Consider the following 20,665-nt stretch of genomic DNA (forward strand, 5'->3'; position numbering starts at 1 on the left):
GCTCCGCCCGCCCCGGCCGCGTCCGCCCCGGCCGCCTCCGCGCGCCCGATGGGCCGTCGCCGACCGATGGGCCGCCAGAGCCCGATGGGCCAATCGGGCCGCCGTGCCGGCCCGGCACTATAAAAGGCCTTAGTGTCGGGCCTGGGCCGCCAATTCAGCCCGATGGCCCGATGGGCACGGCACTATCAGGCCCGATGGTCTGATAGTACCGGGCCGCTTCGGGCTGGGTCACATCGAGCTAGGGCCGGGCGACCCATTTGGAAATCTATACTTACAAGCAATACCAAAGTTTTGCTAGATTTGCTTACTGAATCCGATGCGCTGATAAACGAAATGCTATATGGGCTCAAACCGAGAGTCCAAGCACTAACTATACGTTGGTAGAAATATTAACAGGGAACACTGATGATGACAATCAGACACAATCATCGCATGTTCGTCACAACCGTCGTCCAACAGTGAACGATAACCATGCCAAATATTAGCCGGGTACGGCCAATAGTGATTACCAAAACCATTTACTTAGGGGATGATGATGATGAAGCTGAAATATATAGGAATGCGCGTGGCTGTGCAACAGGAACAGTACAGAAGACATGAAGTCGTGTCCGGGCCCATACATGATGCATCTCGATCTTGGAAAGACAAGTACACTGCTGACTCCGTTGTTCTGCTACCGGCTCATGCCGTGGTCGTGCTGACCTGCCGGGTCGCAATGCGTGATGACCACAGATGGCACAAACCAAACATTACATTCAGCTACTTGCCATTAACCAGACGTAGAGAGCAGAAACAACTCTAAACAACATTCAAACTGATATAGGAGCAGGTACTAATAAGAGCTAGCCTAGCTAAGCTGTAAACCTGCTATTGCTATCTAGTAATCCAGAAGGGTTGACGTGGAGCGCCGAGCTGAAGACAGGCGGGTCATCTGGACTCCACCACCGCCACCTACACCGCCTGCATGCACCACCATATATATATATATATATATATATATATATATATATATATATATATATATATATATATATATATATATATATATATATATATATATATATATATATATGATGATGATGAATTATACAGCCTCGAGCGGAATAGAATGAAGGAGGTAAGTACTGTCACGATATGATTCATACCTTGCTGGCTTGCGTCGGAGGCCGCGCCTCTGTTGCTGGGATCAGGAGACCTGTGCTCCTTAGCTGCCGCGCTGAAGAAGAAGTAGTAGATGCACCATCCGAGTAGCGCGCCTCCGGCTAGAGCGCCAAGGACGATGCGACGATGGCCCCTGCGCCTGGCCCTGTCTGCTGCTTCCACTTCGTTGTGCCGCCGCCGGGTGGAGAAGGAGAATGAGGTGGGGGTGGCGGCGGCGCGCCGAGCCCGCATGGATCTACACGGAACGAAGAACGAGTCACACACACACATATATACACTTTATGCATCATGCTTGCATGAGATCAATAGGACGACTCGTATGAATCAAGAAGATCCGAGAGATTAATATATATTATTATTACCATCGCAGTTGCTTGCGGTGGGATCGGTAGCCCGCCACATCTTGACGGCATCCACGTCCTTCCCGCAGCACGCCAGGTACGCGCCGGCGAGATCGAAATCGGGGTGTTTGGCCACGACGTATTCGCACAGGCAGCAGACGCCGCCCTTGCCGAAGCCTTCCGGCCAGATGTCGACCACGAACAGCAAGCCATCACAGCAGGATCGAGTGGGTAGCTGCGGCGGGATCTCCTGGTAGGAGAGCAGCGCATACTCGTGTAGTCAAACCTACACAACGGCAAGGAGGACGGCAGCGACGAGCCGGGCGTCGTTGGCCCCAGGGCCACGAGCAGCAGCAAGAGAGAAAGAGGGGAGGAATGGCCATCGCTACAACTACAACTGGAGTCTTAGCCCGTACACGGTAGCTACTAGGGAACAATGAAGAAGCGTAGCGTCTCGCTTCGCGCAACTCTAATTTATAGAGCTGGCCGAGCGCGCTGCACACGCCTGCAGCGCGATGGCATGTAGTGATGGTGATTCATTGGTCTGAGCGAGCTTGGAATGAAATCGCAGCGGCAGCCCTCTCCCTCTCTATTCAATGTGCTGCTGCATGAAATCGCGAGAGAGGGGGAGGCGGATCAGCCGGTGGGTGGAGAGACCGGTTAGCCTTTTCAATTTTAATTAGTGGACGGTTAGACTTTTCAATTTCTAGCTAATTAGTGGATATGGTCGGCATAGCCTATTTCTCGTTTCCGGATGGCAGACCTACCAATAGATGAAGCTGGCTTTCGGGAGGCAGAGCCTTCCTACTATGAAGTCCAAACCCATCCCGGGTGGCAGAGCCAGACTACGACAGATCAGAACTTATACACTAAGTACTTAGAAACTTGGAGACAAACACTTACAAATGAACTCAAACAACTCAACATGATACAACAAGAGAGGACACTTACACTCTTTATGTGGCTATCCTACCATGACACCACTACACTATATGACAACCTTGTCATCTCCTAATTGAGACCTCTCATGTCATGGTACATCAAGGGGGAGGGGGACATGCCTATTTATAGGACTCCATAGTTCATATGATGTTGTCATGTGTCCACCTTCTACACTCTTCTACATTTCTATAGTTTTCTCCATCTTTATCCTATTATACAAATATCTTTTCTCTAGAGAATTCTACGCTTCACCATTAAACATAATAACTATTACTCATACTTGCTCTCCACTTTTCTAGAATCTTCTTATTTTGGTATGATCTTATTCTCATGCATTGTAAAGTTAGTTTCTTGTGATTTCCACAATCTTCTAGAATGTTTCAAGTCTGCATTGCATATTTCTAACAGTACCCCTCAACTTCTCGTGCGAAATAAGTAGAGGCTCGTCCTACATCTGTTTCACGTCTACAACGGACATGCTCAACTTCAAAGGCAAACACTCAACTTTCAGCGACTGGTCCATATTGCCGGCGATGGAGATGGCATTTGATGGTGGTGCTGTGACACTACATTTGCCGCACCAGGACCTTTTCCACAACCACCCATATCACGGGTTGTTTTTTTAGAAAAGGGAAACTTTATTGATTTTAAGAGCAATACATCGAAGTGATACATCATCTTGAAATTTTTCCGACGTTTGCCAAACCGACACACGGCCTAAAAAGAGTTTGTTCTTGGCAGATCAGGCCGTACACACTAATGACTATCAATACGAAGACTAGACCGCCACTCATGTGCCCGGGCAAAAATATCCTTGGCCACCTGCTCCAAGAAATGAGATGCCGCTACAAGCTTGTCCTGCAATGTATGTCGCTGAAGGATAGCCCACGAATGGAGCTAGTGTGTAGTCAAGTAGATAACCTGCAAAAAGAAAGATCTTTTGTTATCAAACACCACAATATTTCTGCATCGCCAAACAGACCAACACAGAGCTGCTGCGCCTAGAAGAACTAGTGGTTTAAACTCCTTGGGTATTCCATTAAGCCAATTCCCAAACATACTAGTCATATTTTGTGGTTCAGGGATGCCCCAGGCCGCATAGACCAAAGCCCATACCATACGTGTGAACCGGCAATCTAAAAACAGATGTTGAATCGTTTCATTTATGACAGAAGCAACATTGTTGGTTTCCTTGCCAGTTACTTTTAGCTAGATTGTCCTTTGTAAGAATGACTCCTTGCCTAAGATACCAGAGAAATATTTTTATCTTGAGTGGGGCTTTTAAATTTCATAATCTCTTATTTAGGTTGGTGTCATTTTGATTGATTAGAACCAGATAATGTGATTTAACTGAAAAAACACATGTCTGGTCTAAGTTCCATTTGAAACCATCCCTTTCCTGGTTTAGTCTAACAGATGCCAGGCGTGAGGCTAAATTGTTCCACATCACTAGCTTATTCCCAAATAAATCTTTGCGCCAAGATAGATTAGAAATCTATGTACTTAATACATCAGCCACTGTATCTTGTTTTTTCCTGACTATATTGTATAGTTGTGGATATTGGTCCCGTAGAGATCTATTTTCTAGCCATATGTCTTCCCAAAATCTTACTTGCGACCCATCCTTTATTTTATTATAAAGGTTCCAAATCTTTTTTTTAGAATCACACAATACAACAAAGACGCCCACAACACGCACGCACACTCACACCCTATGAATACACGTACGCAAACCCTACCCCTATGAGCACTTCCGAAGGACTGAGCACCGGCAGATATGAAGATTCCCGAAGTCACCACTGGCGCCTCGTCGTCGACGGGAACGTCGCTTACCACTTAACGTGTAACACCGGTAAATCCTAGGAAAATCCCAGGAAAAGATGCGAGCACTCGTTTGACCTTCATCAAGCTTGTCCAGAAATGTGAATTTCCGCTCTTCCAATGGACTTGCACCAATGGCTTAGTCCCTAGATATTTATTGCGTTAGATTTGCTGCCAAGTATCGTTTGTCGTTAACAGCCGATATAGACACTTACTGAGTAAAGCTACATTTTTAAGTTCCAAATTATGTATCCCTAGTCCTTTCTGGTCCTTTGATTGACACAGGATATCCCATTTGGCTAGCCGATATTTTCTTTTATGCTCATCGCTTTGCCAAAAAAAATATAAAATGAAAGTAATCCAACTTTTTGCGGACCCCTTTCGGGATTTCAAAGAAAGACGTCATATACCTGGGTAGACTGCTAAGAACGGAATTGATAAGCGTTAGACGCCCTCCAGCTGAAAGATTTTTACCTTTCTAGCTACTAAGGCGTTTTTCAAATCGTTTTTAGATTTTCAACCAATCGCTATTAGACAACTTCCTATAGTGCATGAACTTTGTCAAGATCGGCAAAGTGAACTTCCAAATCTTGGGGAATCGGGTGACTCGATCTTCCGAGATGATCTTTGACATCCTGGGCAAGAGATTTGGCTTCCGATATAGAGCCTGTTGAATGCTGGTATGTTCTCCCCTGCCTGCTTCCATGTGTGAGTAATCAGTACTGAACCATGTGCTTATGTTCATTGTCTTTAATTATTTCTCCCTGACCAAGGAATTAGATACCATTGGTGTCATGCTAGTTTCTGTTCTTGCAGTTTGCCTTGCATCGGTGGTATATACTTGCTAGTTTCTGTTCTTGCAGTTGCCTTCTCTTGCAATGCTGATACAGTATGTATGCAGGTGTATGTGACACGTGGGAGGCGTCTTGGAACCGGGGTAGCGTGAAGTTCGGCACTAGTCAGACGAGCTTCTAGATGCTGCCATTGATAGTCCTCTACATGTTTGAATTGTGTGTCTGCCTTTAGTTTTCATGTGTGAAACCCCTGTATGTTGCATGCGTCGTGTAAACTTGGTCGGATGTGGTGTCTAGGTATCATCTTCGGTGGTCTGTTACATGATGACTTATGGTTTCCTTGCAGACATGGAAAGCTTTCTGTGGTTCTCCTACTTCCATTGATGGAGCCATTTGTTGTTACTGTCCCAGTTCATGAGCTGAATGGTTGTTCTGAACTTCTAATGAGCTGGATGGTTGTTCTGATGAGCTCCCAGGCGTGCTACTTGAACCAAATTTTGTAGGAGATGCCCCCACAAGCCAAGCAGACGTGAAGTGAAAAGCAGATAAAAGGAACATCTGTTTCTGTTTCCCTGAAGGCACTGGGCATTCAGAGCAAGACCATGGCTGTCCTGATGCTGATGGTGAGAAAAACCCTCCTCCCTTCACGGCCAGTAGTATTTCAGCTTTTCATCCGGCCACATGGACTGAATTCTTGCAGGTTGCTGCAAAACTGATTGAGATCACCGTCTGGCCAAAATGCCAAAAACTGAATACGATGATGAATGCTGTAATACCAACAGAACATACATTATATTAACCAGTCGTTGATCACGGTGCATAGCAATGGACTAGTAGCAGGTAAAATGTCCGTTGGCTTGTTAGTGATCTACTAGTCTCTGCACAGGTGCACAATAAGCTACGAGATTCCACACTATAAAGCAAACACTACAAACATACATAACCTCTCTCCTCCATCCACACACGATATGATCAGGAGCTACTGCTACTGCTGCCATTAACAATCCAGAGCTCATGCTCCGACTACCATTTCCGGCCACTATAGTACTACACACAACTTAGTAGCAAAAAGGTCAAAGGAAAAGCAAGAGAGAATGCAGAGACCGCTACACAAAAAAGGACTAGCTATAATACAGATTCCACGGCGTCCTGCACAGGGACAGGGATACGAATGCTACTATGCTAGTATCTGTGAGACAAGTTGTGCCGATCTTGACCCCAGGGACTTCTAGCGGTCTCGTTAGCACCCTGTGAATCATGTTGAGCTGGGCTACTCTGCTCTTGGTAACGCTGGTGCTCGTTCGGCACCCGCCAGCTCCTGCTCCCAGCATCGCTGCCTGAATCCACCATCATGTCACCACCCTCCAGTATGCGGAGAACCTTCAGGCCATGTCAAAGATAAAGTATGAGCACATAGACTGCTAGTATCAAGATCTCCAACTTGGTGATAACGGAGACGAAAGGAACACTGCTGAGATTGAGAATGACTAACATGTGACATGCGCGGCCTCAAATGAGGGTCACGCCTTATGCACAGGTTTGCTGCATGCAACATGCAGTAGACCTCGTTTTCGCAGAAGCGGCCTCCTAGGCGTGGGTCAATCAGCTCATCGATTGCATACTCTTCCAACAAAGGCCGAGCCTGTTACAAGCAAATCAAACATGGTCAGGGTAAAGAGATGGCACCACCCATGAATCCAGACACAAAAGTTGATTTACTTCCAGTTTAAATTTGTCACTGGTGAACAAGTAGAAATATAGAAGTTAGCTGGTTCCATGCCAGTTAGTTGCTTAACAAAAAATATTCAGACAGTTATACGACAAGAGTCAAACACTCCAGCAAATAATAATATTGAAGAGTTTCAACACAGGAAAGGCAGAAACTATCACCACCGACTGACCCGTACCATACATGGTTATACTTGTACAACTACAGTAGGATCTTATATTAGCCAGGCGTATAAAAATCCAGCATTAACAAACAGGAAACAGTCACAGTAGATGAACTGGTGATCTCACCCATTCCGTTAAGAACTGCTGGCCCTTCGGTCTGTTAATATCCACAGCCTTCCGTCCAGTGACAAGTTCCACAAGCACAACTCCAAATGAGTAGACATCAGCCTTCTCTGTTATTTGCCCACTCTGAGCATATTCAGGCGCCAGATAACTGCAAATAGTCAAAAAGAGGATCAGATTTGCGAAATTTCATCTAGTCATACGTGACCATGGATGGCAAAGTGTATATGAGACATCAGAGCACTAACCCAAAAGTACCAATGACTCTTGTTTCCACTCCCATGTCTCCATCAGGTTGCCATCTAGCCAGACCAAAATCCCCAACCTGTCATAAAGGTAAAATGACAATTCTACCTCATCATGCAATGACAGTTAAAACTTTTGGTGATGCCAACGGAAATATTTGGTACAACTTAGTGACTCGCAGAAATGTATGCATATTTAGTGTGTTAACGGAAATGACTATTCATAGAGAGCTGATGATGATCATACCAGAGGTTCAAAATCATGTGTAACAAGGATGTTGTTTGGTCTCATATCACGATGGATTATACAACCAACCCTGCATTCTTCATGAAGATATCGCAGCCCTCTGGCAGCCCCTGCTGCAATCTTTTGTCTGGCAGCCCACTCCAGAGTTTCTTCATTACGGCCTAATACAATGCGACAAATGGTTTAGAGAGGCTGAACTCAAAGAAATATTGCTCCCTTTTGGCCAAGTATGGCAATGAGAGTCAAGGGAAGAGTATCGTAGCACATAAATAAATGGTTTACTAAGGTACTTGTAAGTTTCTTTTCCCCCTTTTCAAGCCAGGGTGTTATTTTGATCCCCTGATGTATTGAGTACTGACAATGAAAATGGGCTTACCATAAAGATGTGAATCCAGTGATCCATTGCAGATGTACTCATAAACTAGCAAACGCCTCTTATCTTCAACACAAAAGCCAATCAGCATTACAACATTCCGGTGCTGTGCACAACTCAGAACCTCCACCTCTGAGCAAAACTCGACATCGCCTTGGGAGCTAGCAAGTTTGTGCTGCTTGACAGCGATTGCTTGGCCATCAGGGAGGACACCCCTGTGAACAGACCCAAACCCACCTTCAGCCAAGAAATTTGCTTGGGAGAAACCACCAGTTGCAAGCTCCAGTTCCGCATAGCTGAACCACCGTGGTGGTTTCCCAAATACAGGTGTCTTATGTTGACATATAGAACACAAAGGTGGTGGTCCGGGAGGTGCTCTCCTGGATAATGAGACGGCATCTCTCACATTCCCTCTGAAGTTTAAGTCAGACCTGCTTCTGATTGCATTGATTTCAGTCAAGAGATCCAGTTTGGCAATCTTCTCGAGCAAAGAATCTGCTGTAGGTGTCCTTCTAGGGCGATTTCCTAGCAGTCTAGTGGGTGCAGGCTCCTGCAAAATGTCAGCCATCCATGGCTGAAGTGATGAGGCCGCTGGAGGGGTTGAAACTTCACTCTCAGAGTCAGATATATTAACATCTGAATGCTGGATATTATCCTTGGTTGCCTCTTTCGTCAAAGAGCTATTTGTATCCGAAGCACAAAATGGAGAAGTGGCAGGGTCAGAGCTTGAGACGGAGGAAGTTCCAGCATCGGTAGTGTCAAACGGAGCTTCCGACTCTGGGCTGCTACTTGGTGTCACGGATGGTCCTTGAATCGAACTTCGCTGGTCATTAATATTACTTGCAGTATTACAATCTGATGTACTCGGCTCAGGTGGTAACTGTGGAGTCGAATTTGACTCCTTTTCAGGCGATCCCACCAGGTTCAACCGAAGAACTTTGGGCCGAGAGCGCTTCATGACTACGATGTTGCACTGCAGTTCTTCCAGGCAACGCTTCTCCTCATGCTTCAGCTCCCTGAGCAAGATGGCAAGACAAACTTCAGTGAAGGAATGAGCTATGCAAGAGAAGGTCTACAATGACAGGATGGCGACAGCATTGAAGAAAGGTATTGTGTGACATTACTTGTCTAGCACAACCCAGCTCGCCTGTGCTCGCTTTGATTCAGTGGCCACGGTACCAGAAGGTAATCCAGATAGAATCTTGACCTTCACATTTATCTACACAGCAAGTGACATAAGTCAAAAGAAAAAAAACGAAATGAAATCTAGCTGGCTGAAGATAGTAGAGCCAGGGAAATGAAAGGGTGATATGATGCTACCAAACCTTGTTCGGATCATAGACGTCGTGAAGTTTTAGCATCATTTGAGAGCACAACTCAGAGACGTCTGACTTCTGATTCAACACAGCCTTGTGGCCACTTGCGCAATCCCCAGCAAAGAACGGAAAGCCCCAGAACTTCCTACCTTAAAAGGAGAAGAAAAGAGCACATATTCAACAAGGACATAAAGTTTGAAAGTTTAGCTATGCAAACATGATTGGGTGGACATTGAAACTGTACTGACGTATCGCTTAATGATACAGCAATAGTACATTTCAAGGCGTTGTTTTGTACTGCAGTGTTTGAAAGGCAGGCTTGGTAGTAGTACAGAACAATTGTTGCGGTAGGAAACCCGAAGAAGGGGTCATATGCATATACCTGCGCTCGGCGGCGGGATGACGACGAGCAGCAGGATGCTGTCGCCGTGCTGGACGACATGCGTGAGCGCCCACAGGACGGCCGTCTTGGAGATCTCCCTCGCGGCGGCGCGCACGGCCACCACCACCACGGCACCCGCTCCCGCTCCCTTCTCCGCCGCCGCCTTGTTCCTCATCTTGGAGCGGCAAGAACTCCTGCCAGCCGGTTCAGAGCATCTCCCAGTGAGGAAACGAGAAACAAAACAGAGCACACCGGACGCCGAAGAGGAGGCAGAGAGAGGCAATGGCGCCGCACAGCCGCGCACCCACCGCTCTTCCCTGGCGACTTTTAATGCCCGGGGAAGGAGACGAAGAGAGGGTACTACAGAAACAGCCGCCACTTGGCGCCGCTAGTGTCCGAGGCGAGAAAAAGAACAAGCAAGAAGCAATCAATCGAGGCGAAAGGGGGGGGGGGGGGGGGGGGGGGGGCGACGGCTGGGGATGCAGCCGGAGGCAAGCACCAAGCAGCGCAGGGAGGAGGGCGCCGAGGCGAGGCCGGCGCTGTAGCCGAGCGACAGCGACGTGGGGGAAATGGTGGGCGACCACACCCCGGACCTGTCATCCCACAGTTGTGCTTGTGCTCCCCCCACCGTACCCGTCTCGCGTCCTTCTCGTCCCCCCAGCGAAGCGGTTGGATTGCTCCGAAATCTGCGGCTTCTGCTGCGATTCCGCGGAGATTAGTTTGGCCAACGGACAGCGGTAACGTTACTTGCTTCCAGTTCCAGGAGGAACCCAACCCAACGGCCTCCCCGGAGCAGAGCAACGAACTGGAACCACGACGCGCGCATCCCCCCCCCCCCCCCCCCCCCCCCCCCCGGAGACACCGAAAGCCTTGGTGTTTGCTTGGTCGTAGAGATACGCAAGAGCATGGAGACGAGAGACCCACCTCGCAGAGCGGGTGGCCGCCGGCAGCCGCCTTGGCAATGGCGCGACACAGCGATCGACGAGCTCGATCGCCTCCACCCGCCGCGCGTTGACCGGCTAGCGCCTCACTGGCGCGAGAGAGAATCTGGCCCTAAACTAGAATTGCTAGCTGGGGGAGTGGAGACGCCATGGCCCATGAGACAGAGAGAGAAGAAAAACTCCATGGCCGGTGCGGTGGCGGCCTGTCGCCTGACCTCCGAGCTCACCCTGCTATTACTTCGGATCACCGTCGAACGGGCAGCTTGCTACTCGTGGTCGTGGGCCGTGCCTGCCCCTCGCCGTCCCGGCTATTCACGGCTCTGCCACGGCCACCGCTGCAGCGACCCTGCCGCGCTGTCGCGAGAGCACTTGCCACTTCGCCAGGACGGCTGGGGCGGGCCCGCGGCCGTCCTCGGTGGACCGGGGCAGCTGCTGACGTGTCGTGGCCCTGGCGGAGGAGGAAGGAAAGGATGCAGCGCTGCGAGAGCGTGAGCTGGCGAGCTGGCGAGCTGGCAGCCTGGCACCCGATTCCCAGGGTTGATCCTGTTGGTTTCACTGGAAGCGGCACGAGAGGGTAGGCATGCTGGGTACGGTGTGGTGTGGTGAGGGTCCCCGGCTAACGTGCCAGTGAGGCCCTCCTTTGTACTGTTTACCTGTACTTGCAATAGTCACATGAGGGACCGCTGCTCCATCTCAAAGCACATGATGATTGATCGAAAAAGCAGCTGAAGCTGAAGCTAATTGCTTTTGATATTACCTTTACCGTGTTTGTAATAATTGGTCAGTAGGCTCTCGTTACAGTGTTAAAATTACCGAAGAGCTAAGCTAAAATTGTCACATGAGATTGGTCATTGGTCGGTTTTCGACTGAAAACACTCGGTGACTACACGGTCATTGTAGTAACTCTCGACAACAAACTGTTAAAAGGTTGAGTTGATGTCTAGAACGACAGAAGAAATGACCTCAACGTTGAAGTTTTGAAATAGGCCCCTGCTAGGTCTTGTTTAGATCTCAAAACACAAAATACAAAATTTTTATAAATCGTTTGCATGGTGTACTAAATGTAGGCAAAAAATAAATCGCATTACACAAATGAATTGTAAATCGCGAGACGAATCTAATGAGTCTATTTAGGATGTGATTAGACACAAATTTGCTACATAATGCTACAGTAAACATGTTCTAATGATAGATTAATTAGACTCATTAGATTCGTCTCGTAGGTTACAGACGAGATCTGTAATTAGTTTTTTGATTAATTTATATTTAATACTTCAAATATTAAAAATTCTCTTCTAAAAATGTAAAAACGGAAAATTCAAACTGATCTAAACAAGCCCGCAGCGTGGAACGACATGTCGTATCGGGATGAGGTGACCTATACATACCATCCCAAGCACAAGATGCTGCACGGTGGACTGTTGAACTGTACTCCCAGGCACTTGCCTGATGCGCTGATGGAAAAGAGAGACACAGCGCCTGACGCTGACTCGCTGTGACTGTGAGCATGAGCATGCCATTGCCGGCCGGCGGCCGCTTGAACAGAAACGAGACACACACTGAGGTGGGGGATGCCAATCAAATCAAATCCACTTTTAACTTTTTCTCTACACACGTTTCCCGCGCAGGCCGGGGCCTTGGGGGCGTGGAGCAGCATGACCAGTGGCACTGCGTCGTAAATAGTCCTGACCCAGGTGGGCCTTGTCTTCTTCTTCTTCCGTTCTTCGCGTCGCCCACGACAACAGGGCGCTTCAACCGCAAGCGGCCGGAAAAGAAAAGGAAAGGCGTCTGAGCCTTCGTTTAGTTGTCTTTAAAATTCTAAAATTTTATAAGATTTTCTATCATATCAAATTTTTGAATGCATATATAAAATATTAAATATAGCTAAACAAAATAACTAATTACACAATTTGTCTGTAATTTACGAGACGAATCTTTTAAGTCTACTTAATTCATAATCGAATAATAATTATTAAATACAAACGAAAATGCTACAATACTTTATACTCTAACATTTACGCAACTAAACAAGCCTGAATTCGATGCGTTTCGATGGGCGGGCGGCCGAGCAGCTTTGAATTCAACTGCTCGCCCTCCAACTCCCAATTAAAGGCCTTGCCGTTCAATCATGGCGCTTTGAGGTCTCGCCTCGGCGATCGCGCCTCGTCGCCCTCGCCTTCCCAGCCGCACGCCCCGGGGGGGGGGGGGGGGGGGGGGGGGGGCATTCTGGGCTTCTGGCACAAAAAGGCCGTGACGGCGAGCATGCAGTGGCAGCAGCAACTTTGCCTTTGCTATTCAAATTAAAGATGCATTCTAGGTTCGTTGATTTGGTCATTAACTATAGTAAACGCTTTTGTTTGAAGAGGCAGGTATGCCAAGATGAACAGGCTAAATAAATTAAAGAACATGATGCTATAAACTTCCTCCATCATGAAATATAAAAGCATTTTAGTTTGTACTAAGTTGAGGTAATTAAAATTTAATCAAATATGTAAAGAAGAATATTAATATCTAACACATTAAATAAGTAAATTATAAATATATTTACAATGGATCTAATTATACTTAGTTGGCATTCATAATACTATTACTCCTTTCTATCAATCTGGTCAAACTTAGATCTGTTTAATTTAGAATAAATTAAAATATCTTGTATTTCAGGATGGAGAAGGTAGTAGCATGTTATTAGATCAGGGATTAGGAGGTGCCTGCCTCACTTTTTTTTTGCACAGGACCAAAAGAATAAACTCCTCCTGTCCGGCATGGTCAAGTATATGCATGCACGTCAGCACATCATATATCGACCTCCGATTTGCATTGATAGGACGGTACACCGTACATATGGAGGTCCGAATGTCCGATAGATCCAAGCTAGTCAAAACCACGAGCGTTAACTGATAGGGATGATATAGACATACTCCCTTCACCCCTAAAAGAATGCAATCCTCGTTTCCTGAGAAATAAAAAAAATCACATTTTATTAAATTTATATAAAAATTTACTAATACTCCCTCCGTATCATATTTAGAAGTCGTTCTGCGCATGTACGTGAGTTGAAGAAAAGATGTCATTGTGGCGCAGGGAGGCCAAAAAATAGACGGCATTGCCCCTGCACGCGCCGCACGGAGTAAATACGCCTCCTCGTTTTATACCCCGCGCCGCGCCTAGTTAACTCCTCCTCGGTTCCCTGCGCCTCTTGACTCCCTCACGACTACTCCATCTCGCTCACGTGCACGACTACTCCATCTCGCTCACGCGCACGCCTACTACTTCGATTTCGTTGCTATAAAGACCGGCGGCGCTCGGGTACGGTGCTGGTCGCCGCGGACGGCATCGGGATGGAGTCGGAGGCGCTCGCCGCGGAGGACATCGGGCCGGAGTCGGAAGAGGTCGCCGCCGAGGACGTCGTCGACCCGCTGTTGTCCGTGGATGACTCCGACCCGATGGTGCTCGCCGCAGACGGCATGGTGCCGGATTCGCAGGAGGTCGCCGCGGAGGACGTCGTCGACCCGCTGCTGTCCACGGACGACTTCGACCCGATGGTGCTTGTCGCGGACGGCATGGTGTCGGATTCGCACGAGCCCACACAGCACCATGCAAAACCATGCAAAAATTGTGGTGACAAAGAAAGAAAAAAGCAGCGGCTGCCAGGGTTGAACCGTGGACCTCCGGTGGCCTCGGGCCGTGGAGCCTTGCCAACCGAGCTACAATAGATTGCTGTGTAGGCAGCACCCTTAGCCGTATTTAATAAGGGGCAAGACAGGAAAACTAACTCCTAATTAATCACCCCTTGGTAATCATACTCATGTCCTAAACGTCATCTAAATATGATACAGAGGGAGTATTAATTATATCTACAAATAGATTTAGAATAAAGTATATTAAATAATTAATTTAAGGGTACTTCTTTAACATAAATGTTAATATAATTTTGTATAAATTTGGTTAAGTTTAAATTTATTTGATTTCTCGGGAAGTGAGAGTTATGTTTTTTTATAGGATGGAGTTTGTCACCCCAGCCCAGCCTTGGGTGATTGATTTATTGATTGGCTCATCTCATCTCAATCTCTCTCGTGGCTGGGCCTGGCCTTCATCTGGTTGCATCGCGTGCCCGTGCATGTCGCGAGAGCTAGGGAGTAAAGTTTAGTAGTCACATCAAAGGAGAACTGCTACATAGAAATATTAAATAAAATTTATTTATAATATTTTTTACAGATAAATACTAATTCGTGAGATGAATCTAATAAATTTAATTAACTTATAATTTGCTACAACGATGCTGCAATAAGTCAATAACCATTCACTAATTATGAATTAATATATTTTGTTAGATTTATCTCGCGAATTAGACTAGTAGTTCTCCAACTAGTTTCTTGATTAGATTTTATTTAATATTTCTAAATAATAACATTCTTTTTAATGTGACAAAAGTAGAGTTTAGTCGAACCAAAAACAACCGCTAGCGTTAATCAGGACCATCGACGGAAAGCTACCGAGAGTATAGTGGTGTGTCAGCTAATCAGCGTTACCTGCTACATCAGCTGCCACCAGTCAGTTAGCAGCAGCTTGTACGAAATGCATGGGCGCTTGGACGCGGCAACAGCGAGATTTAATTATTTGCGGCCCACCGCCCACAGGACAGCCCACGAGACTGCGACCGTCATTAACTCCACAAGATTTGCAGCCAGCAAACCTTGGATTTCCCATGACTCTTCTTCGTTCAGCCTTATCTCTATCTCTACTACTAACTAGTAGATTGCACGTGTGACATGAAAAAGTATAAAATTATAAAAATAGGTAAATAGTGATATAATAATAATAATTAAAAATATGAAAATTTATTGTGCTATACGTTAATACAATACTAACTAAAATTTTGTTATAATTAGAACCCTTATTTACACTCATAAAAATTCTATACAAAAATTCAATAGTCTTAGATTCAAAGAAATACTTGACATAAATAGATTCAACCCACACGAATGATCATTGATGAAAGAGGATTAGCTGATCATTGATGGTGTCAACGTTAATGTGATGATCACCACAAGAATGACCAGTGATCTATTTTGCTTGTCCACAAATGAAAAGGATGCGAACATATATATATATATATATATATATATATATATATATATATATATATAAAATAATCAAGGTGACACTGGGGAAATGATTCGAATAGCTCTGGCAACCTCAATCTTCTTTCTGATATAGTCTGCATAGAACTTTGGCCTGGTCCTCGGGAAAAAAAAACTGATTAAGAAAACATCACTGGGCTCAAGATGAGCGAACCGTTCAACCATTGCTGGCTATATTGCAACTTACAAACCTTGCCTAAACTACTATGGCCTGATGCCATTTTGCCTGACTCACAGTCGCCCGCCAACGAGAACCATGGTATGAATGTTGCCGAGCATCCGAACAAGCTTTTCTTGGTTGAGCTGAAAAGCTTCCACTGGAGCTCCAAATTGCTTTCTTTCTTTATTTCTTTCAAAAAGATAACTACAGATTGAGAGATATTGGGAGTCTTACATAGATCAGAATGAATAAACTAAAAGCAGATATGGTGATGTGATATACACCTATGGCACATGTCAAAAACTCCCATTGATACGCCTATTGGCTGCCATGCCGCCATAACGCGAGACATGGCAAACACCTGTTTCAGAAGTTAAATGTTCAACAAAATTAAAAATATTTATCCAACAAAGCAAGGAGCAGAGGTGGTAAAAGATGTACCATGCACCTTGTTTATATCCTAAAATGAATGGATGTACCATGCACCTTGCTAGATACATGCTAAATTAGAGTTAAACCAAGCCAATCCTACTAACCAGTTTCTACCACTACTGAACCACTGTTGAATCCAAGTTCCAAATTACAAAATCGCAAAAGCTAAAGGGAGGTCACCCATCTCACACTCCCAATTGCGCACAAGGAAACAAAAACTGAAGGAAAAGCCGTGAAAAAAAAGCTGCCCCGAATTGGAGGTGAGAGAGTAAGTCAACAACCTTTCCGCTGTAACTCGGCGCGGCATCTCGTGGCAGAACTGGGGCGGCGGCGCGGCTGCGGGTTTACAGCAAAGCGGCGGTTGGTGGGGAGGCATGCCACGCACGGTGGGAGCTTGGTGGGATGGTGCGACGACGGAGGCGAATGTCTGGGCTCTTGGAGTGAGGGGGAGGGCGGCGGACCATAGCCACCCAGTATAAAATATGCATGATCTCATCGAAGGCTCATACTCCTGCAGGTTAGAGGCCTATCCGAAAAATCACAATACAGAAGAAATAATAAGAGCAGAGAAAGAGGAAAGCCTTACATTTTCACTATGTCTTTCTTCGTGTCATTTTTGATTCATTACTCATCAACCTTCTCCACACTTAAACTGATCAGCAGCAAAAAAAAAAGATGATTATGCAAAAATAAGAAGGCAACAATGATGCTATAGAGAATTACCATACATGAACTACAATAGAAAGGATTCAATTTTCAGAACTGCACATACCAAACAAACGGTGACCATCTCCTGCATGTGATCCCGCCTAGATTCCTACTCGAATTCTGATCAATTTTTTCAAGATGAGTTTGTTATCCATGTGAACCTGATAGCTTTTCTCTATGGCCATGCCATCCTAAAACCATTACTCAGAGGAATTTGCAGAGAGAGAAGGCCACATGAACAAATGTCTCAACTATCATGGACCCAAATCTGAGAAGATGAACTTAAATACTTGCACTATAGCATCAGGTTATGGACATGCATTACGCATTTACCCAGAAATGTAATATAAGGAAACAAATCTTCGTTGGTATAAAAAAGAAGTGAACTTTAAATTAGGCCGATCATTCCTGAGAAAAAAATGAGTGAATCAGATAAGAATATCATGTAGTTGAGATGCTTGATGCTACTAAAACCTATATAAACATGAAAATGGCTGCTAATAAAAGATAATGTACCTCTGTATGCAGGCTGAGCACACCAGGTTCCATGATAAACTATATGAAACTGATACAAGTCATATTTGCTACTATTAAGCAGAGTACCTAACTGATGAAACTTGAGCACATCAGGTCAGGAAAGGAGCATCCAATTAAATCAACCATAACCTAAGTCCAAGTTTTTCATCAAATTAATTCAACATCAATGAAGACAATCCTGTATTCCCTTGCACCTAAAAGGTCTTGGCATCCAAATTACAGTACCTAACTCTAATGGACTGACATGATCATCACACAAAAACTCAATCACAACCTCTTGTTTCTGCTGTGATCCAAAACTGACCGTACCATTGATGAAATTGTTGTGCTCATAACATTTTTAACACAAGGAATTGAGTTTTAGTTGTACCTTACTATTCCACATATGAGAGTTTTTCATCAATCGTGAGAATTACCCGGTCTCCGCCTACAGACCTTGCTATCACAGTTTCATTTTGCTATCCCTGCAGCTAATCGGTTAGTAAGACGCTCTCCAAAGATGCACGCAACAAGACTATGATGCAGAGAGCAAGTGAACGACAAGACCTTGAACGGGACTCCCTCGAAGTATCTCTTATGGTACGCCTTGTGAACCTTTTCGCCATTGTCGTTCCCATGGGCGTACATCATGCTGCAGACAGAGCAGGTGTGGAGGACGAAATCAGGCTACCCTAGCTCCAGATGAAACTACGCATAGCTCCTCTTCTTGCTAACAAGCGCGCCGCGCCCGCCGCCCTTGGGCTTCCGCTTCTCCTCCGCTGCAGCGCTGCCGCCTCTTCCCTGCCCGTGGCCCTCGCCATCGCCACTGCGAAAACTCACAGAAATGAGAATGGAATCACAAGTTGCTTCTCCCCACGTAGCACATGTGCCAATGCATCTTCTCCGTGCATTATTTTGTCAGACGTCACAACAATTGGATACAGCAGGATTAGGTACCGAGGGTTATCGATTCGAATGGGGAAAGAAGAAGAAGAACCTGTTCGGATCTGGGGCCATTTCCTCCGCTTGAAGAACGCGCTAATCTTGGGCTGCATCCCCTCGCCTCGCCTTCTCATGAGCTTTCATCGTCCGCCCTCACCCTTTGCTGCCGACGTGTGGGGGATGCGGGAGTCGCGCGCGGGCCGTCGGGAACGATGGTAGTCACGGCGGTGCGGCCGGAGTCGCGCGCGCCGCGCGTGGGGGATCGGCGGCGGAGATGGCGGCCGCCGTGGCGTCGGGCGTCGCGCCCGTGGGGAATCCGCGGCGGGGACAGCATCGCGGCGTCGGGCGTCACGGCGGGACTGCCTGCGGGCGGGTCGAGCGCGGTAGTACAGTCGCGCGGCGGTGGCACTTCGGATGGGGGGCTGTGATGTGCGGCAGGCGGGGGTGGCGGCGCGATTTGCGGCGGGCGGGGGCATCGGCGCGATGTGCGGTAGTCGGAGGGGTCGACGTTGGCCGTGAGCGGGGCGGGATGAGCGGGGCGACTGAAACGAGTTCCCGAAAGGGCAACCGGTATCATCGTGATAGTCCTGGATAGTTGCTATCACATACAGAGCTCAATTCAGGCAGAAATCACAATCATTCTAGCGATTACAGAACATTCATGAGTTTAACTTTTTACAGCATTCGGGATAAAAGTAATAATCTCCGAGTACAAATCCGGTGGGCTAAATGAAGTGCAAACAGAAAGCGTAACGGTAACTAGGTCTTCATGATGGTCCTCATCCGGGAATCGTCTTCTCCACAGGCATCCTTGAGTGTAGCACGCCTTCGGTCGTACCAACCGTCATTGTTGTTGTCGTACTCGAGTCATACCCTGCATCTACCCAATCTATCCCCAAGGATGGGATAGGTCCACGTCACCATCCGCATGATGCAATATGTGGATGCATTAAGATAAAAATAATGCCAAGGAAAAGGCTAAGGTTTCCTATGCAAGCATTTATAACAAGTCATCCATTCACCTTCAGATGCGGGCAGCTCCGGTAGACTCCCGGTCAACTAACTTCCACTACAACAACTACCCAAGTTCGGTGCGGGAACTCCCTCTCCCCGCACCTCAGCTGCTATCCGAGCAGGAAAGTGGACTAGAGGAAGGTAGAAGAGTATATGTGGATCTAACTACAGTGTGGTGCCAGATCAAGAGTTGTACATGACCGAGTACGCGGCTATATATATAGTTTTCACCCTGCAGGGGTTGTACACCTGTACCTACTCGCCCCGAATCCAGCCGGCAAACAACTCCGACTATCTTCGAGGCCAGTCAACGAAACTAACGGCTACGGCACCATCCTACTCCCGGTCTGGGGCGCATTCTCCCGCAGTAGGTCGCCCGGGGCTGTGAAGCTATCTAGAATGGAATCTCCATGGATCCTGCGATCGGGGGCTAAAGGGTCATGCACACTCCCCCTGACACTGAAACACTCTCCTCCTGCAGTAATGGCGCAGCGCGTAGCTAGCTCGGGCTGGGTCCCCCCTCATAAAGGATAAGTGGTGTGCACGTTTGACATAGTTCCATCACCGGGGGCACAAAGTCAAGTCCTTAATCCCGCAAGGGCGAGCGTCTTCGTCCACAGTTTGCGTTCCGTAAACACGGTTCGCGATCGGCACCCATTACAGGTATCGCCTCCTCAACTCCTCAACTCGTGTTCCCACGGGAATAGCCTTGCACCCGCCACAGGTGCTCGTCACCCATCACAGGTGCTCACAGGGTCGTGCCCAACACACAACCCCCAGCTCCCGACCCTAAGGTCGGAGAAAGGGTCCGCTCGCCCTGCTGTAACCTATCCCCAACTCCTGTATATGTGGAGGCATCTTCCAGCACGCAAGGACTATACCATATATATATATATTCCCATACCCCAATCTCACACACATAGTAGCAATAGCATACATCAACAATGATAAACATGGGAACAAGGAATACGGTAATAAATGGCTATGCAAGCTCATCTCAACACTCAATTTGGGGGCGTAGCGTGTCTAGCAAGCAATGCCTAATAGGTATTCAAAATCTGGATGGGCGTGAACCTGGGGTCTCCTCGTAGAGCTCCTGGTAGTCGGGGTAGTCGTAGCCTCCGGACTGCTCCTCGGCGTCAGGTCCTAATCGTATTTACGGGAAAGTATAAG

The 20,665-nt window shown here is 46.9% G+C and overlaps 2 protein-coding genes and 1 long non-coding RNA gene across 11 annotated transcripts; all 3 read right to left on the reverse strand.

Moving 5' to 3' along the window:
* Positions 1-673: 673 nt before the first annotated feature.
* On the reverse strand, positions 674-2,328 carry LOC120667571. Its single transcript, XM_039947621.1, has 4 exons — positions 2,311-2,328; positions 1,562-1,773; positions 1,146-1,396; positions 674-702 (listed from the first exon to the last, which is right to left on the reverse strand). The coding sequence occupies exons 1-4, from the start codon at positions 2,326-2,328 to the stop codon at positions 674-676; spliced, it is 510 nt and encodes a 169-aa protein (XP_039803555.1).
* A 3,569-nt stretch (positions 2,329-5,897) lies between these two features.
* Positions 5,898-10,832, reverse strand: LOC120664439 (inactive protein kinase SELMODRAFT_444075-like). Of its 3 annotated transcripts, none has more exons than XM_039943684.1 (10): positions 10,563-10,832; positions 9,639-9,832; positions 9,266-9,405; positions 9,065-9,159; positions 7,944-8,956; positions 7,637-7,728; positions 7,324-7,400; positions 7,079-7,226; positions 6,552-6,701; positions 5,898-6,439 (listed from the first exon to the last, which is right to left on the reverse strand). In XM_039943684.1, the coding sequence occupies exons 2-10, from the start codon at positions 9,811-9,813 to the stop codon at positions 6,242-6,244; spliced, it is 2,088 nt and encodes a 695-aa protein (XP_039799618.1). In that variant the 5' UTR covers positions 9,814-9,832; positions 10,563-10,832; the 3' UTR covers positions 5,898-6,241. The 3 variants fall into 3 exon arrangements, with proteins under 3 accessions (XP_039799618.1, XP_039799616.1, XP_039799617.1); XM_039943682.1 differs by having other exon boundaries at positions 7,568-7,728; positions 10,563-10,827; XM_039943683.1 differs by lacking the exon at positions 10,563-10,832 and adding an exon at positions 9,947-10,086 and having other exon boundaries at positions 7,568-7,728.
* A 4,995-nt stretch (positions 10,833-15,827) lies between these two features.
* Positions 15,828-19,012, reverse strand: LOC120664440. 7 transcript variants are annotated; one of them, XR_005670881.1, is made up of 5 exons: positions 18,534-19,012; positions 17,085-18,434; positions 16,899-16,964; positions 16,594-16,838; positions 15,828-16,241 (listed from the first exon to the last, which is right to left on the reverse strand). It is a non-coding gene; the product is annotated as an uncharacterized LOC120664440 (long non-coding RNA). The 7 variants fall into 7 exon arrangements; XR_005670879.1 differs by having other exon boundaries at positions 17,085-18,362; positions 18,534-19,011; XR_005670883.1 differs by having other exon boundaries at positions 17,085-18,021; positions 18,104-19,010.
* Between the last annotated feature and the right edge of the window lie 1,653 nt (positions 19,013-20,665).

Source organism: Panicum virgatum, chromosome 3N, assembly GCF_016808335.1.
Source record: "Panicum virgatum strain AP13 chromosome 3N, P.virgatum_v5, whole genome shotgun sequence".
Lineage (NCBI taxonomy): Eukaryota > Viridiplantae > Streptophyta > Magnoliopsida > Poales > Poaceae > Panicum > Panicum virgatum.

What these genes read in the sequence shown, in the direction of transcription:
- LOC120667571 (XM_039947621.1), bottom strand. An exon ending in GACGTGGATGCCGTCAAGAT is followed by an intron (nt 1,397 to 1,561) that starts GTGGCGGGCTAC and finishes CGTTCCGTGTAG; the next exon opens with ATCCATGCGGGCTCGGCGCG. An exon ending in CTCCGACGCAAGCCAGCAAG is followed by an intron (nt 703 to 1,145) that starts GTATGAATCATA and finishes GCGACCCGGCAG; the next exon opens with GTCAGCACGACCACGGCATG.
- LOC120664439 (XM_039943682.1), bottom strand. Translation starts at nt 9,813, where the DNA reads ATGAGGAACAAGGCGGCGGCGGAGAAGGGAGCGGGAGCGGGTGCCGTG. An exon ending in AGCTGGGTTGTGCTAGACAA is followed by an intron (nt 8,957 to 9,064) that starts GTAATGTCACAC and finishes CATCTTGCTCAG; the next exon opens with GGAGCTGAAGCATGAGGAGA. An exon ending in ACTGGATTCACATCTTTATG is followed by an intron (nt 7,729 to 7,943) that starts GTAAGCCCATTT and finishes GCATTGTATTAG; the next exon opens with GCCGTAATGAAGAAACTCTG.